This window comes from Mesoplodon densirostris, chromosome 13, assembly GCF_025265405.1.
Source record: "Mesoplodon densirostris isolate mMesDen1 chromosome 13, mMesDen1 primary haplotype, whole genome shotgun sequence".
NCBI classification, from domain to species: Eukaryota; Metazoa; Chordata; class Mammalia; order Artiodactyla; family Ziphiidae; genus Mesoplodon; species Mesoplodon densirostris.
In genome coordinates, this window is record NC_082673.1 from 624,594 (window position 1) to 641,502 (window position 16,909).

The 16,909-nt window shown below is 52.2% G+C and overlaps 1 protein-coding gene and 2 pseudogenes across 1 annotated transcript; all 3 read right to left on the reverse strand.

Annotated features, from left to right (window-relative positions):
• Positions 1-330: 330 nt before the first annotated feature.
• Positions 331-2,036, reverse strand: LOC132501073 (dipeptidase 2-like; annotated as a pseudogene).
• Positions 2,037-3,817: 1,781 nt separating this feature from the next.
• Positions 3,818-5,378, reverse strand: LOC132500979 (DPEP2 neighbor protein-like). The gene is made up of 2 exons (XM_060116379.1): positions 5,312-5,378; positions 3,818-4,184 (listed from the first exon to the last, which is right to left on the reverse strand). The coding sequence occupies exons 1-2, from the start codon at positions 5,376-5,378 to the stop codon at positions 3,922-3,924; spliced, it is 330 nt and encodes a 109-aa protein (XP_059972362.1). The 3' UTR covers positions 3,818-3,921.
• A 2,540-nt stretch (positions 5,379-7,918) lies between these two features.
• Positions 7,919-16,725, reverse strand: LOC132501074 (probable ATP-dependent RNA helicase DDX28; annotated as a pseudogene).
• Between the last annotated feature and the right edge of the window lie 184 nt (positions 16,726-16,909).

Below are 16,909 nucleotides of genomic sequence, written 5' to 3' on the forward strand. Positions count from 1 at the left end.
GGTGCCTGTGTCTTGTCGATTTTTTGTTTTCTCAAGATATAAGCCCATGAGTGGAAGTGCCCTGTGCTCTGTAGCTCTGTTTTTTAGATGTTTTAGGAAACACAATACAATTTTCGAGAGTGGCCGTTGGCAATTTATATCACGCCCATCAGCGTAAAAAAGCTCCCTTTTCTCCTTGACTTGCCCTGCATTTCTGGTTTTTACACTTTTTCAGCATGGCCCTTTTGACCGATGCCTAGTGAGACTTCTTTGCAGTGTTGATTTGCATTGCCCGCTTGTTTGGTTGGCCAAAAAGGACGAATGCGTTTTTTCCTGAATATATTCAGGTGCTCACCAGGGCATGTAGCAGGTGTGGGTGAGTGTCACGTAGCGCACACCCAGCGCATAGAAGGTACGCAAGATGGAGAGGCTACTGTCCAGTGAGTGGCCGCCCTCCACACCAGTAAGGCAAGCCAACTTCCGGGTATTGTTGAGAGCTGGGGGCACGTAGGTCAGATGATCATTTTCAGAGGCAGGGGTAGCTTACTGAAGTCCCTAACACCCACTACCACCAGTCTGTTTACCTTTTTTTTTGGCCGTGCCACGCAGCATGAGGGCTCTTAGTTCCCCCACCGGGGATCAAACCCGACCCCCCTGCAGTGGAAGCGTGGAGTCTTAACCTCTAGACTACCACGGAAGTCCCCCGTCTACCTTTAACTGAGGTCACAAGCTCCAGCTCAGAATAGGAGGCACACAAGAGGCGGATGAGGTCAATTTGTTCCAGGGTGAGGCGCACAGCATCCCGTTCGTGGGTCTGGCATGGGACGTAGGCTGACCAGAACTGAGGGAAGGCCAGGGCTTAGTTTGGGCTTTGGAACTCCTTGGGCTTCTCATAGCCTCCTCAGCTGGCACAGCACTTACCGTGCCCAGAAGTCACATGTAATGCGTTGCTTTTTCTGTGGTACTTGGAAGCCCGTCAGGTTGGCTCACTGTGACCCCTGTAGCCCCCAGCATCCATGGCATGGCACTTTCTAGGTCACTATGGTAACTTCGTTCCAATGTGACTAACCTGTGGTCTCTGTGGCCCCCAAACTGCCCCACATTCCCCAGCAGCCATGGTGGCACCTTGTGTGTCACTTTGGTACCTGGCCACCCACGAGACCATCTTTCAACCTGTCCAAGCTGTTCTAGCCATGGCTGAAATTGCGCAGATTAACATGCTATAGCCCATTGTGGTAAAACTGCCTCAGGACCAGGGGCATGTTGTTGTGGCTGGAGGGAGGTCAAGGCAAATGGGTGGGCTCCTTAGGTCTTGGGATCGGGCAGGACACATTGCCTGGCCTGGGCCAGCCTTGGGGTCCCCCACCTCACACTGTCACACAGACTATACTAGGAGCAGCTGAGGCCTGGGCTGAGGGTTTCCCACCAGGGAAGGGATGACAGAGAAGGGGAAGGGCATCCATAGATGATGGAGAGGACATCCAGGGGTGGTGTGAGGGAGCCTCCCCACTAGCGCTACATGCTCCGGACCTCCTCCCCTGCCCAGGGACAGGCTAGGCCCCCACCGGCCCCCAGCAGCCCGCACACACTGCAGCCACCCTTCCACAAGCGGGAAGTTCCGCATCAGGGCCCGCGTGCACTCCCGCAGACTTGGGGTGCTGGAGGTGCCCAGCGTGGTCTGCACGAGGGTTACCGATCACAGCAGCAGACCCAGCAGGAGCAGCAGGCACAGCAGAGGCCGCTGGCTGTGTGCACGGGGACCTTCGAGGCCCCCGGGCCGCAAGCTGTGCAGGGCAAGGCAGGCGGGCAGAGGTGGGTCTGAGAGGGGCGGGTGATGGGGTTCTGCCCGTCGACACAGGCCACCCAGCGGCGCGGCCTCGCGAGGGGGGCGGGGTGAGGGAGGGGATACAGAGTCACAGGACCCTGCGACCTGTGTGCGGAGAGCCGCGATCCGGGAAGCCCGGCAGCCACAGGGCGGCACTGCCCTCCCGCCCCCTGCTCAGAGGCAGCTCCCGCGGGCTAAGCTGGCCTCTGCTGAGAGCCCACTCGCCTCCCATCGCGGGTTCCCTCCGCCCCCGCCCCTCTTCCCACACCCACTGCTCCGAGGGGGCGCCCTAGGTTGCTCTCCCCCGCCTCTAACCTTCCTGTCCAAGCTGGGGTGCTTCTCTCAGAGGGCCACCTGCAGCCCGTGGCCTCCCGGGAGCACACCTCGTCCCCATCTGCCCGCAGCCGGCCCCGCCCACCCCGAGGGCTGCGTGTGAGGGTCTCTGTGGCCACAAGTGCTCTGGGCTCCCGGTTTCCCGGTACTGGGCCATGGGGGCTGGTGTGGGGGAAGAGATAGTTTCTGGAAATGGGGGGTGGTAACCATGTGAGCTCTGGATTCAGGAAGGGGCCCTCTGCCCCCAACCTTCTCTCTCCTCCTACTTGACTCCTCAACCTGCCTGACCATTCTCTGGGGACTTGAACCAGCAGCACCTGGGAACTATCAGGAACCTCCCCCACTTCTGTCAGCCAGCCTCAGGAGAGCGCCCTCAGGAGCTGCTACACCTCCCCAGGGCCTGAATAGAGGGACTTTTGGGATGTGAACTGAACACCCTTCTGGGGAGAGTCAACGACCCTTTTACTCAACAGAGCAGGAACTCAGTCAGTAGGCTATTTGTGTGGAAGGAAATGAAGTCGCTTCCATGGCAGAAGAGCCCCCACCGCAGCAACCTTCGTCCCAGAGCTGCTGGCTGACCTTCTGGCCAGGATCCCTCCTACCTCAGCGTGGAAGGCCCGGCCTCGTGGAGAAGTGTAGGTTCTGAAGAAAGACCTGGCACCTGGGTTCTGCTGCTACACTTGCCTTATCTCGTGGCCCTTGTGGCTCTAGCTTTCCCAGAAACCTCAAGGGCTAAGTGCCTGTGCTTGCTCAGGGGCCGCACGCCATTCCCCATTTCCAGCCTCAGGCCCTCCCGCTAGCTGCCTCCTCTAGGGACCCCCTCCCCCCAACACACACACACACACACACACACACACACACGCACGCACACTGGGGATGTGCCTTCTCACAGCAGCTCAACCACTGAGATGATTTAGGGACTGTACCCAAACTCCTGCATCCCCAGCCTCTCAAGTTTTTGCTCTGATCCCTGGCGCCCCCTGGAGCTGTTCCACCTTTGGAACCTTTCCCAGGTGGCAGGAGTGCCTAGCACAGGGGTAGTGACCTAAGTCTGAGCACTGGCGACCCTAGAAATCTGTTACAGAAAAGCATTTTATTGAGCAGTAAGGGACGCCACTGGGGACGGAAAGGCCTGGCAATAAAGGAGCATGTGAACCTCGGGACAGGGTGCGTGCTGCTTGACTCTCCATCCTGTTCTTGCTTCAGGGAGCAGGGCTTCCTGGGCCTCTCTATCCTGCCTCCTGAGACCCCAGGCAGGAGGATCTTTGGGAAGCCACAGATTGCTGCTTTCAGTTTCAAAAAGCCCAGCTCCCCACTGGTTTGTGGTGGTGGCCGCTGACAATGGCTCAGGGCAGGAGCCCATGTGGTAGACTGCTAAGGCTTCTCTGCACCCTGTCTCTGCTCCTGCATCCTCCTCGGCTCGCAGAGTGCAGACTTCACTTTCTTCAGCTCACAAAGGGGCCCGTGAGGATTGAGCAGAGGAATGCCAGGTTTTCTTCCAGGCCAGCTTCCGCCCTGGGATGTTCAGGGCAGGCTCTCATTTCAAACCTCACTTTCTGAGGCTCCTGGCTTATGGCCATTTAGTGTGCAGGGAGGCTCCTGGCTGAGGAAGGCTCAGACAGAACGACGCAGGTTCTAATCTGTGGTAGTGGGCAGTGGGGGGGCGGGGCGGGAGGGGTCACTGCAGGAAGAGGCATTCGCTGTCTTAGGCAGTTAAACCATTGCCCCGTCTTCAGAATGGTTCAGCCAGCAAGATTCTGTGGAGTCCGCCTCCTGGCACCATGCTACAATCGCCGGATTTTGGGTCTGGAGCAACCGAGATCTTCGTCTGACTCTTCCGGAGCTTGCTTTCTCTCGGGAGCACATCTGGGGACTGGCTTCTCGGCTTCCGCCTTTGCTGGCATGGCCAAAGGAGCATCCCCGTAGGCCCGGTAGCCACCAACCAGGCAGTATGTCTCCCCATACCGGCCCAACTGCGTTTCTCCACACCCTCGGTTGAGGACATGGTAGTGACCAGGTGTAGGAGGAGAAATGGGAGCCACAGCTGCTGCAAAGAAAATCAGAACTGATCAGTCACTTCTGCTGTACACAGTCTCCTGCCAGAATTTCCTTCTCTCATGTCTCTCCCAGTTTCTGGCTGAAGACCTTTAATCTACTTGACATCCAAAACACAGACTTGGCCCATCACCTCTATGAGTCCCTAGAGAAGGGACACTGGCTGCAAAAGCAATTCCTAGAGCCTACGGCTGCATCAGGTGAGGTAGTCTCTTCACCGTTGCCAGGGAAAACAGTAGAACCTGAAAGAAATTGCAATCATGATCCTCTCCATCTCTCCCTTCCACAACAGAGAAAACATTTCTTGCAGTGTGTGTCACTTCTGAGGCTTTAATGGAAATGTCTTTCAAGTTTTGGAAAAAGATAATCTAATATAAATTGGTTAAGGACCCCTCCCACTTTGGCAACCCCTCGGGCCCCATTTATAATGCCTGTTACAACCACACTGAACTCTAGCCCTCTGATACTTTTATCTAGATTAGAACAAGGCCAAATACTGAGGCAGAGTGATCAGGAGACTCAGAACCGGGTTCTGGGTACCAAGTGTAGGCTCACATCCACCCAGCCTCCTGGGACACCATCTGCTCAGCCCTCCAGTCTCACTAGCACTTCATCACCCCCCTTGGTTCTTCCGGTCTTCCCATGAATATGGCACCACCCTCTCCCCTAGTACTCAGCAGCTCAGTATGGGATGTGTCTGAGGGGACCGAAATAGATGTGTACATGACAGCACAGAGGTGCCTGGGTTTGAAGGTGCGGTTCAAGAGTGGCCCTCTTCCTCAAACTGCTCCGTTTACCATCTGCCAACAAAAATGCACTTGCCTTTTGCTAAGAGGCCAACCAGGAAAGGGTCTGAATGGAAGCATCCTGTAGCCCAAAGCGGAAGGCAACATTTATAAAGATCAGAAGCTTCCTGCACACTAGTTCAGGGATGACCTTTCACTTGTCCTCAGCAGTGAGCACTGTGGGACCCTGAAGGTGTCCCAGGTCACTGGTATTACTTACAGCTGGGAAAGTGCTGAGGTTTACGTAGTGGGCAAGCCCCACAGGAACATGTGGCAGCCAGGTGAGGTTTTGTGTACACCATGCCTCTTCTACAGATGCCCGGTCTCAGTGTACCTGCTGCACTGCCCAGCCAGGGAACAGAGCACAGGTTTGAGTAAATATAGACGATCCGGTCAGACATTCTCAGACAACCAAAGAGATTGGTATCTGGTGGAGAACTGGTAGGGAAGTTTCTCTGAGGGCAGCACATTTCCATAGTTATGCTGCCATGGAAACTGTGAGAAGGCCTGTGAGGTCATCACTACCCAGTGAGGTCATAATAAGGAACCTGTGACTTGCGGGTCAGGCTTCAGGAGGAGGGGCAGTTTTGTGGAGGAGAGCAGGGTGGAGGCAGAGGTACTCTGCCTGGCCCCTCACACCTGGGCTTCCCCACCCATGCCCTAGTCTAGTAGACACCCCACATGGGGCGTGCAGGTGGGCTGGTACAGCCCCATGGGCCCCAGGAGGGCAAGAGAGACCCACATTCTGAAATTGGCTTGAGAGGCAAGATTAACGTTAAGAGACAGCTAGGTTGTATGGCACTGACCCTAAGAGGCAGAGAATTGTGTGGACTGGGGAACCAGGGAAGGCTCCTTGGCAGTGGGCCTGAAGGACAAGTGAGATCTGGACCCATGGGGAAGAGAGGGAAGACATTCCAGTTTGGAAGAATACAAGCAAAGACACACTCTTCTCGACCTTGTCCTGCCCCAAATATAAATTCATAGAACCCTCACATTTTTACATCTGAGGGCTTAGAAAAACCAAGATGTTAAGGAGCCTACCCAGTGTTACACAGCTAGTGGAGAGGGGTTCTGCTCAATGGTTATGTTCGTGTCGGGTCTCCGGATTTACAGCTGATAGGAATGTGAGGACGAGCTCATGCCGTTTCAAACATTTCCAAGTGATACTGAGAGAGATGTTAAAGGTGCAAAATGAGGGTGCTGAATGACCTCACAAAGTGGGAATGGTGGGCCCATTTTAATATGAAATTCAAAACAAATTCATGACAAAAGGACATAATACAAAATGACAACATAATCATTACACTCCCCTCTCCCCTAGAAGTAAAAATCATTATAATCCTCTCTCTCTCCACCATGAAAGGATGAGATAAAGGCTCAGCAGCAGCCCCCGTGAAAATCATGGTCAACACTGTGAAGAGGGGTTAGTAAGACGACTTGGTCCGACTCAGAGAAGGAAAGAGACAACTCTGCCCTTAGCCTGATCAGGCCCACAGGAAGGAACCACATTTGGGGCAGCTTTTGATAGTGTGGCAATGAGAGAGAACCTTCTTTAGGAGGGGACTCCCTGTTGCCGACCTTGAGAAAGCAAAGATGGGACCTTCGTTTACTGGGGCTGTTGTAGAGGGGATGTGCCCAGGAGGTAGAGACTGCTTGGACTACCCTTTTAGAGGTTGGGCCACCCTGGATGAGAACCACAGCACCTTCTATCCCTAAACTGCTTGAATCAGTGGGTGCCCGTTAGGACAGACGAAGTCAGGCCTCATTGGAGCAGACTGCCTTTTGGAGTGGTAGAAGGTAAATGTGAAGGGGAATGCTCTGGCGGAGGTTTGTCACGGCAGGTGGGCCAGCATGAGACCATTCAGAATCTCCAAGGCTCCAGAGATTACTTGGCTGGGAGCATCCCTCTGATGTGGTGTGGGGACCCCTACCTTAACAGGACCTGGCTGGGCATCTGGGGGAGGCAGAATAAACGGTTTATTAACTTAAGAGAGCGAGAGAATCACCTGGGGGGTTCCACCAAACCACTTAAAAAGCCTTGTACCTGGATTCTTGAGCCAACCCTCAGAAAGCTTATCTAGATCTGGAGTAGGGCTCAGGAAGCTGCACTTTTAATAAGCTTCCTGGGCAGTCCCACCACAGTGGTCCATGGATAGAGAGACCAAATTATTGTGTATTCTCGGTTGCTTTTGGGAGTCAAAGTGGGCAATATTAAAAACTGCAGCAGGCATATGTATAAACAGGGAATATTCAAGGCAAGCAGAGGTGTATAGTTATTCTATGCATGAATCAGATTTGAGAAAAGCTAGCCTGGTGGTTAAAGAACACAACCCTGAGGACAGACAAACCAGATTCTTTCCTACTGACTTGTGTGATTTTGACCAAGTTCTTTTATCCTTCTGTTTCTTCAAATGGAAAAGAGTTATGACTGTACATTTAGCACAATATTCTCTTTCGGCAAAGGTTGCTCTGGGTCCATCTGTGTTCTCTGCAACTTAACCCTTTCCAGTGCGCAAGCATTTTTAAGTTGTTTGGTGAAGTATTACATTTGACTTTCAACAGTTCATTACTTTGGGCAAAGCTTATATAATGCTGCAGAGACTAGAACCTATGCAGAGATAGTGAGAGGATGTTATAAGCTTATTCTGCTGGTTTATAAAAAAGTTTAACCTTTTCTTCTCTTCCTCCACCTGCCACCAAGAGATGAGAAAGAAGGCAGAGCCTGGAAATGCACACCAAGCAATATTTCTGTGTCAGTTTGCCTTTTATTCCTCTGCCAGTACTTCCCAGAGAGATTTCACCAAAAGTGCCTAAGCTTGCCATGGCCATTGTTGTGAAGAAAATTTCTCTTTATTGCTAGTCACATCCCCTTTTCCTTCTCCTGGAGGCTTAATGGATGTTTGGGGGCAGGAAACAAAATTTAAATTGAAAGAGCCTTCGTCCTAAGTGTGGTAGTTTGGAGTGTGAATCTTCTCAGGGTCTACTGAATTCTGCCCCAGTGGAAACTGTTATTAAGGGGCACCCATAGAAACATCGCTTATTGTTAGAAACCATGACATAATACAGAGCCAAGATCGACATTATTCTTCACGTGAAAGACTACAGAGAGCCAAGCTCAGTAGTTCACCCTCAAGTGTTGGCCAGCAACTTACCTTTTGAAGCCAGACAGCAGCCCGGGTCTTCAGAAGGTGACTAGGCAGCCCAGAGCACCCTACTGACAAGTGTGCTCACCCATCCAGCACAGAGGGAAAGGTCCCTGTTATGGCATCATATATAAGCCTGCTGCAATAAGGTTTGCTGGTGCAAAGGCTCTCTTCACTGAGGACCCCAGTCCTGGAAGGCTTCTCCTCCAGCGAGCTGCCAGTTCAATCTTCTGAGCCAGGCTCACGTCCCAGGGATGGGTCACAAAGCTGATGACAGTAACTGGCACCTCGATCCCCACCCGGTCCACCCTCCCTGCTCTGTGGATGTAGTCTTGCAGGGTGAGAGGGAAATCATAATTGATGACTAGCTCCACCTGGGTGCTGTCCAGGCCCTGAGAGGCGATGTCTGTGCAGAGAAGAATGTCTCGGGAGCCCTTCTGGAAGGACTGGAAGATGCCTGCTCTCATTGAGGCTGGCATTTGTCCCTGCAGTCTTAAGTGTTGGATTTTGTGGTCATCCAGAATATATACCCCAGCCAGTTCACAGTGCTGTAGCAATTACAGAACACCAGAACAGTTCCTGCGGTGCCAGTCCTATATGCTCTGTCATGCTGCCTAAGGATCTGTACCAACCCAGTCACCTCCTCTGTTCCCTTCGGCCTCATGAATGTCTGTCTGACATGAGGCATGATGCAGTGGAGCTTGTCACTGGTAACGGGGGTTAGAGAGTCTAAGCTGGCAACTTTACTCAGCAGCTGGCCTACACCTTCGGGAAATGTGGCACCCACCAGCACTAACTGAGCTTTGGGATTGAAGGGGTCTTTTATGTCAGCTGAGCCTTCTGCTATATGGCTCCCCTCCAAGATGTAATCCACCAGTTCCAGGAAGATTTCATCCAACAGCATGTCTGCATCATCCAACACCAAGAAGGAGAGCTGCTCCAGGCTGATCAGTTGAGTTTTCAGGGCCTTCCACAGAGCCCCTGGAGTGGCCACCAGAATATCTGCTGGAGGTTGTTTGGACAGTTGCAGCCTGATCCTCCTCATGCCATGGCCTCCCCCTAACTCCCGCACCTGGAGGTCCAAGGAGCTGCCCAAGGCCTGGGCCACGGCACGCACCAGTTCGGCTAATTCTCGAGAAGGCACAAGAACCAAGCCTCGAGGAGTGGGGATACGATAGGGGTCCAGGCTTGGCTGGCCCAACAGCCGTTGAAGGAGAGGTAGCATGTAGCTGAGAGTTTTGCCACTGCCGGTTTTTGCGGCGCAGAGAATGTGGCGGCCACGAAGAAGTGGGGGAATGGTACTCGACTGCACGTTTGTGGGCCGAACAACTTCGGGAGCAGCCTCTTGTAGTGCGCTCAGAACGCGGAGCTCCAGACCCAGTTCGGTTCAGCAGCCGTTGGGCGAGAGGTTCCGCAGCGCTGGAGCCTCATGTTGCGCGCACTCGATGGAGAAATGGTCCGCGTGGGTGCACCGATTCCTCCAGCCCCACGAAGAGAGTGGCGCGGGTTCCAAGAGCCCAGCGTGAGGTGAGCCGGCTGGTTCAAGTCGGGTCGCCGCACTGACATCAGCATCAGCCCAGGACGCGCCAGCATCGGCCGCGGGGGGGCTACGCTGGCCGCTATGCCGCTCTTCCTGCTGCCGCTGTAGAGCCCGCAGGATGCGCACCACGGGCAGCGGCTCGTTGGGGCAGCAAAGCGCCAGAAGCAACCGAGCCGCGAGCGACAACAGCCGCAGCTGCTGTGCCAGAGCCATACTCCACTTGCTGCAGGAGAGGCGCACGACAGTGACGTCACAGGCGCGCCAAGGCCTCGCGGACGGTGGCCGGCGCGGCTCAGTAAGGCCCGCGGACTCGGCGAACTGTGTGGAAGGAGCGGGACCTGTAGAGCTCAGCAGCGGCGAGGTCTGTAGGTCCGAACCAGGGATGGTGACTCCAGACCCCGGCCAACCTTGGGGAAGGGTGCGCGGCGGAGGCAGGACCGGGGTCCGGCGATACGCGGCGATGGGGCCCTGGCATTACGAACCAGGAGGGCGGAGGGCTTCTGGCGATCCGATGTCCGATCCCTGCCGTGCTCTTTTGTCGCCCTCACAGCTCCTGTCATGGCTTGGCCAGTTCGGGTCTCCCCCTGTGACTTATGATGAGGGTGCGGCGATGTTTTTCCAGATGTGGTCCCCGTGTAAGGTCTTTGAATACAAGTACTTATCGAAAGTCTGAGTGAATGGTCAGGCCTGGGGGCCAAGACCAGGAGTCCGGAGTCGTAGGTCCAGGCTCACCCTTCCCTTAGAGCTCCCCAGAGAGCTGAGGGCCCCGAGGGCAAGCTGATGGCTTTCAGCGTATCTTCTCTTCAGTCAAGAGAACTCACCTCTTGGTACTTTTCCCCTTTCTTTTCAGCTGAGGTTCATTCTCCCCTCCCTTGTCACCCTTTCCAAATTCTCATCCTGAACCCACTGCTTTCTTGGGTAGTTCACCTCCAATGGCTTTCCAGTCACATACCTCAATTCCGTAAATAGCAGAGAGGAGGGTCCTGCTACAGGTTTGTGTCTTGTCTCACAAAGCCACGGTCAGGCAGAATATTTTACTTTAATTCAGTTGTTCAGGTTGCCAAAAAGCCTTAGACAACAGGTACTTCCTGAACGGATACCGAAAATGGGTGTCCGATCATTTCTGTAATTTCCAGTGTCTTGGGTAGGAGATAAGGTAAACGTGGATTAATCAAATCACCTGGGAGGTTATTAACATCTGGCGAAAGAGTTTTACTTTCATCAGATACCATTATAGAGATAAATACTATCAAATTTCAAATAGCATTTTGATACACGATAGACGTTCTGGAGAGTTGAATGCTAAGCCAGCAGAGGAGAGGGTTTTGAGTCCTCATGGGTGAACAGAGTCATTGGAAAGAGCAGTGGCTCTTGAGTGAGGGTGATCTTGCCATCACCCGTCCTCCAGAACGTTTGACAATGGCTGGAGACATTTTCCTTGGTCACATCCAGGGTGTGTGTGTGGGGGGGGGCGGTGCTGCAGACATCTAGTGGGTAGTGGCCAGGATGCTACTACATATCGTACAAGGCATAGGACAGCTCTCCCCACCACCCCAAAAGAATTATCTGGCCCAAAATGTCAATAGTGTGCTATGGAGAAACCTTGGATAGAGGCTGAGGACTGAAGAGAGGCTGAGGTTCTCACATGTACTCTCACATCAGGTTGTCAGTCACATTTGCCAGACCCTTGTGTGGCCCTGCCACTTTCCTAGAATCTGTAGCAGGCACACTGATGCCATTGCTTGTCATGGCCTTGGGATGAGAAAACCTTGGGGGCTCCTCAAGGTCATAAACACAGGAAGGAAGGAGTGATTTAGGAGGGTGACGTGGGAGAAGAGAGCTTTAGGAAGAACAAAATTGTCCTCATGTGTTTGGGAAATGTGCCAGATGGAAAAGAGATGAGGTGTGCCATGGGGTGTACCATTGCAGAAGGCAGACTGGGACTGATGCATGACAGGGAGTCAGATTCTGAATTTGATATAGACTGCTGTAGCAACTAGAAGTGCCTAGACCTGTCTAGACAGTTCTGGGTTTTCTGTCACTGCAAAGTTCATGTATAGGCTGATGACCAGTGACTGGTGATATGAAAGAGGGGATTTCATATAAAGGATGCTCTAAGATATTGTGATTCTACACCACTTTTATGATTCTTTCCCAGAACTTGGAGCTCCTCGTTCGTTAGCTGAAGAGCTCCTTGGATGTCTGCTCTGACAAGTTTCATCCATTTACATGTGCCACTCATTTTTCAGGTACAAAACAAAGAATCGCTCTGCACAAAGCCAGAAGGGATACACTCAAAGAATGATCAGAAAAGAATAATACATAGGTAAGCATTTACATTGACTTTCTCCACATATTTGAGACAGGGTAGCTGGTTAGTGGCTGCTTTCTCGTGCTCGAGCCCTTACAAAGTGATCTCCTCAGAATGTCATAGAGATTGGAGCCTATCTAAGCCTGTGTGTCTCTGCCCGTGGCCCCTAGTTTCTTCATGTCATTGCTTTAGATACTGTGTAAGGCCCTTCTCTTTTCCTCCGATCACAGCAGACATTGAGTAACCTCTAGTTCTGACTGAGATGCATATTTCACATTATAGTACTTTGAAATGAGAAAGGTTTACCTATTGTGGAAACAAATGTAGGCTCCTGGGAATGTTAGTGTCACATGGTAATGTTTTTCCCAGGGCTGCCATGGTAACTGACGTTGCCTGGTTACTCCCTAAGTTTTGAAAAGAATGTCTCCTTGGATCTCAGGTGATAGTGGTACATTCCTTCCTTCATTTATTCACTCAGTATATATTTTCTGAGCACCATGTATGTCCCAGGTACTTTTCATATGGACAGTGAACGAAACAGACAAAATTCCTGCCCTAGTGAAGTGTATATTCTGATTTAATTGGCTTGGGGTGAGGTCTGGTCATTGGTAGTTTTAAAAATCTCTCCAGATGATTCTAATGCACAGTTAGGTTTGAGAATCACAGTTATAAATGAAGTACTTGGGGAATTGCAAAGGCATTGCAGAAATAAAAAGTGGCTGGCTATTGGTATTCCTTCGCTATTCCTGCATTCTCCTGCCTGCATCCGGACTGTTGTACAAGTGCTGATCATTTTCTATTCAGCCCTTTTCGCTGTTTGCCTAGACCCTTTATACCTCTTTCTAACCTAACACCCTACCTCCTTCTGGTCTTTCAACATCCAGTCCATCATCTGTTTGGGATTTATCCTAAAGTTGGTGGGAAGCCATTGCAGGGTATAAACAGGGAAGTGGTGTTAGCAGAGATGCCTTTTTCAGACACCATACTGGCTATTGTAAGAGAATGGATAGGAGGGGGCAGGAGAAGATTTGGGGAGACTCATTAGGAGACTGGCTTTGTGCACAGTGGTGGCCTTGGAGGTGGAGTAAAGCAGGCAGGTGAGAGTCATATTTGGAAGGTTAGTGATGGCTTGGAGGCGAATAGGAGTAAGCGATGAATTGGATGTGGGGAATGTGGGTTAATGGTGTGTAATTGCGTAAATGGAGGTGCTACTTACTGAAATGGGAAAAATTTTCTCCCCACATATTGGCCTGATAAACACCTCACCCTTTAGACCTTGAATCAGAGATCCTTTCTTTTTTTATTTTAATATATTTTATTTTATTTCATTTTTATTTGGGCTGCGGTGCCGGCTTTCAGGATCTTAGTTCCCCAACCAGGGATTGAACCCAGGCCCCCTGAACTGGAGGCACAGGGTCCTAACCAGAGGACCACCGGGGAATTCCCAGCAGAGATTTTTTTGTTTTTTTTTTTAATATAAGATTTAATTAATTAATTTTTGGTCGCGTTGGGTCTTCGTTGCTGCGCGTGGGCTTTCGGTCGTTGCGGCGAGGAGGGGCTACCCTTCGTCGTGGGGCACGGGCTTCTCACTGCAGGGGCTTCTCTTGTTGCGGAGCACGGGCTCTATGTGCGCGGGCTTCAGAAGTTGTGGCGCACGGGCTCAGTAGCGGTGGCTCATGGGCTTAGTTGCTCCGAGGCATGCGGGATCTTCCTGGAGCAGGGAGCAAACCCCTGTCCCCTGCATTGGCAGGTGGATTCTTGTTTTTGTTTTTGTTTTGTTTTGTTTTAAACATATTTATTGGAGTATAATTGCTTTACAATGGTGTGTTAGTTTCTGCTGTATAACAAAGTGAATCAGCTCTATGCATACGTATATCCCCATATCCCCTCCCTCTCGAGTCTGCCTCCACCCTCCTGATCCCACCCCTCTAGGTGGTGGCAAGGCACTGAGCTGATCTCCCTTTGCGATGCCGCTGCTTCCCACTACCTAGCTATTTTACATTTGGTATTGTATATACGTCAGTGCTACTCTATTACTTCATCACAGCTTACCCTTCCCCCTCCCCGTGTCCTCAAGTCCATTCCCTACGTCTGCGTCTTTATTCCTGTCCTGCCCCTAGCTTCATCAGAACTCTTTTATTTTTTTAGATTCCATACATGTGTGTTAGCGTACGGTATTTGTTTTTCTTTCTGACTTACTTCACTCTGTATGACAGACTCTAGGTCTATCCACCTCAGTACAAGTAACTCAATTTTGTTTCTTTTTAAGGCTGAGTAATATTCCATTGTATATATGTGCCACATCTTCTTATCTATTCGTCTGTCGATGGACACTTGGGTTGCTTCCATGTCCTGGCTATTGTAAATAGTGCTGGCTGGCGGATTCTGAGCCGCTGCGCCACCAGGAAAGTCCACAGAGATTATTTTTTGAGGGAGGCCCTCCTCAACCCCCATCAGTCTCTTCGCTGCTGAGCTGGACTCCTACAGCCTTACATAAGTGCTCCATCATAGCACCATGCACACTTTTATTTTCACACATATCTGTAAGTTCCCTTTTTATAACCCTCTGTTCTATTGAACCTTACCCTCCTGCCTCATCTTTCTGTCTCTAGTGCCTAGCAGTGCTTGGCATATCTTAGGGGCTCAGTCAGTGTCCGTTGAATAAATAATTGGAGACAGAGTACGAGGCTTAGGAAGGTTGATCAAGGCTTTGTCTTCTACACGTGGAGTAGGAGATGCCCTTAATACATCCGAGTGGGGATGTGTTTTGAGCAGTTGGTGTGAGGTTGGGATGCCTTTGGAGATGATCGTGGCCAGTAGTTTATACCATGGGAGTGAATAAATTTGTGGGGCAGGATGTGTGAAATTAGCAGGGAAGAGGGCCCACGACTGAGGAGCAACCTCAACATGTGAGGGCAGGAGGTGAAACCAGGAAAAGAGACTGCAAAGCAGGGGTAGAGAGAAAAACTGGGAGAGTGTGCGGTCGACGAACCCAGGGAGGAGAGAGATCAAGCAAGAGGGGAGGCTTCACCGTGCCATGTGCTGCTAGCAGAACATGATTGAGGACAGGTCAGTGTCTCATAGATTGAGCCACTTCGAGGTAATTGGTGACTTGAATCAGAGCGGTTTTGGGAGAGTGGCAGAGGGGGAGGGCATGCCGGAGTGGACTGAGTAGTACAAAGGTAGTACCTCTGAGAAGAGCATGCTTGGCAAGCTTTGTGGTTTTTAGGAGGGACCGAGTTTACTTAGAATAAATTAATTAACAGTTATCTCTGGGCCACGGGATTTGGATTTTCTTCGTTTTACTCCTGTTGCTCTCCCTTCAAAATATTTTTAGAATGTGACCACTTCTCGCCACCTCCCCTACTATCTCTCCGTCCTGAGCCACCATCATCTCTGACATCGGTGGCAGAAGAGCCTTCTGGTGATCTGCCAGTGTCTACCGTGGCCCCCACAGTCTGTTTTTCATACAGCAGTCAGCGTGATCATGGGGAATGTGATCCGTCATGCCACTCCTCTCCTTAAAAGCCTTCACTGGCTCCTATCGTGAAGCGCTAACACAGCCCGCAGAGCGTCCGACAAGGCCATTCGGGGTCTGACCACTGTGTCCTACCTGCTCACTGCTCTCCATCCATTGTGTATCTGACTTCCGTTACCCTCTTCTCCTTTCTGTGCTGCAACCACAGTGGCCTCCTTCCTGTTCTTCTAACACACCAGACAAGCTCCGGCCCCAGGGTCTTTGCACCGGCCCTTACCTCTCCTGTGCGCTTTTCCATTAGATACCAAGTTGGCTAACTCAAATCTCTGCTCAGATGTCACCTTCTCATTGAAGCTTATCTGGGCTTCTCTATTTAAAATTTTAACCTATGGGGATGAGGTCGGGGTGGCGGGGGGGAAATGGGTGCGTGTGGTCAGAGGATACAAACTTCCAGTTACAAGACAAATACGTTCTGGGATGTAATGTGCAGCATGGCAACTATGGTTAAAAATACTGTATTGTATCTTTTTTCATTCTATTTATTTTTTTACTTTTGGCTGTGTTGGGTCTTCGTTGCTGCACGTGGGCTTTCTCTAGTTGCGGTGAGCGGGGGCTCCTCTTCGTTGCGGTGCACCGGCTTCTCATTGTGGTGGCTTCTCTTGTTGGGGGCCACCGGCTCTAGGCGTGTGGGCTTCAGTAGTTGCGGCACGTGAGCTCAGTCGTTGTGGCAGCGGCCCAGGTCGCGCCAGCACCGGCCGCGGGGGGCTCCGCTGCCCACTCTGCCGCTCTTCCTGCCGCCGCTGTAGAGCCCGCAGGATGCGCACCACGGGCAGGGGCTCGATGGGACCGCAGACCGTCAGGTCCCGGCGAGGCGCCAGAAGCAACCGAGCCGCGAGCGACAACAGCCGCAGCCGCCGTGCGAGAGCCGTACCCGCCTTGTTGCAGGAGAGGCGCACGACAGTGACGTCACAGGCGCGCCAAGGCCTCGCGGACGGTGGCCGGCGCGGCTCAGTAAGGCCCGCGGACTCGGCGAACTGTGTGGAAGGAGCGGGACCTGTAGAGCTCAGCAGCGGCGAGGTCTGTAGGTCCGAACCAGGGATGGTGACTCCAGACCCCGGCCAACCTTGGGGAAGGGTGCGCGGCGGAGGCAGGACCGGGGTCCGGCGATACGCGGCGATGGGGCCCTGGCATTACGAACCAGGAGGGCGGAGGGCTTCTGGCGATCCGATGTCCGATCCCTGCCGTGCTCTTTTGTCGCCCTCACAGCTCCTGTCATGGCTTGGCCAGTTCGGGTCTCCCCCTGTGACTTATGATGAGGGTGCGGCGATGTTTTTCCAGATGTGGTCCCCGTGTAAGGTCTTTGAATACAAGTACTTATCGAAAGTCTGAGTGAATGGTCAGGCCTGGGGGCCAAGACCAGGAGTCCGGAGTCGTAGGTCCAGGCTCACCCTTCCCTTAGA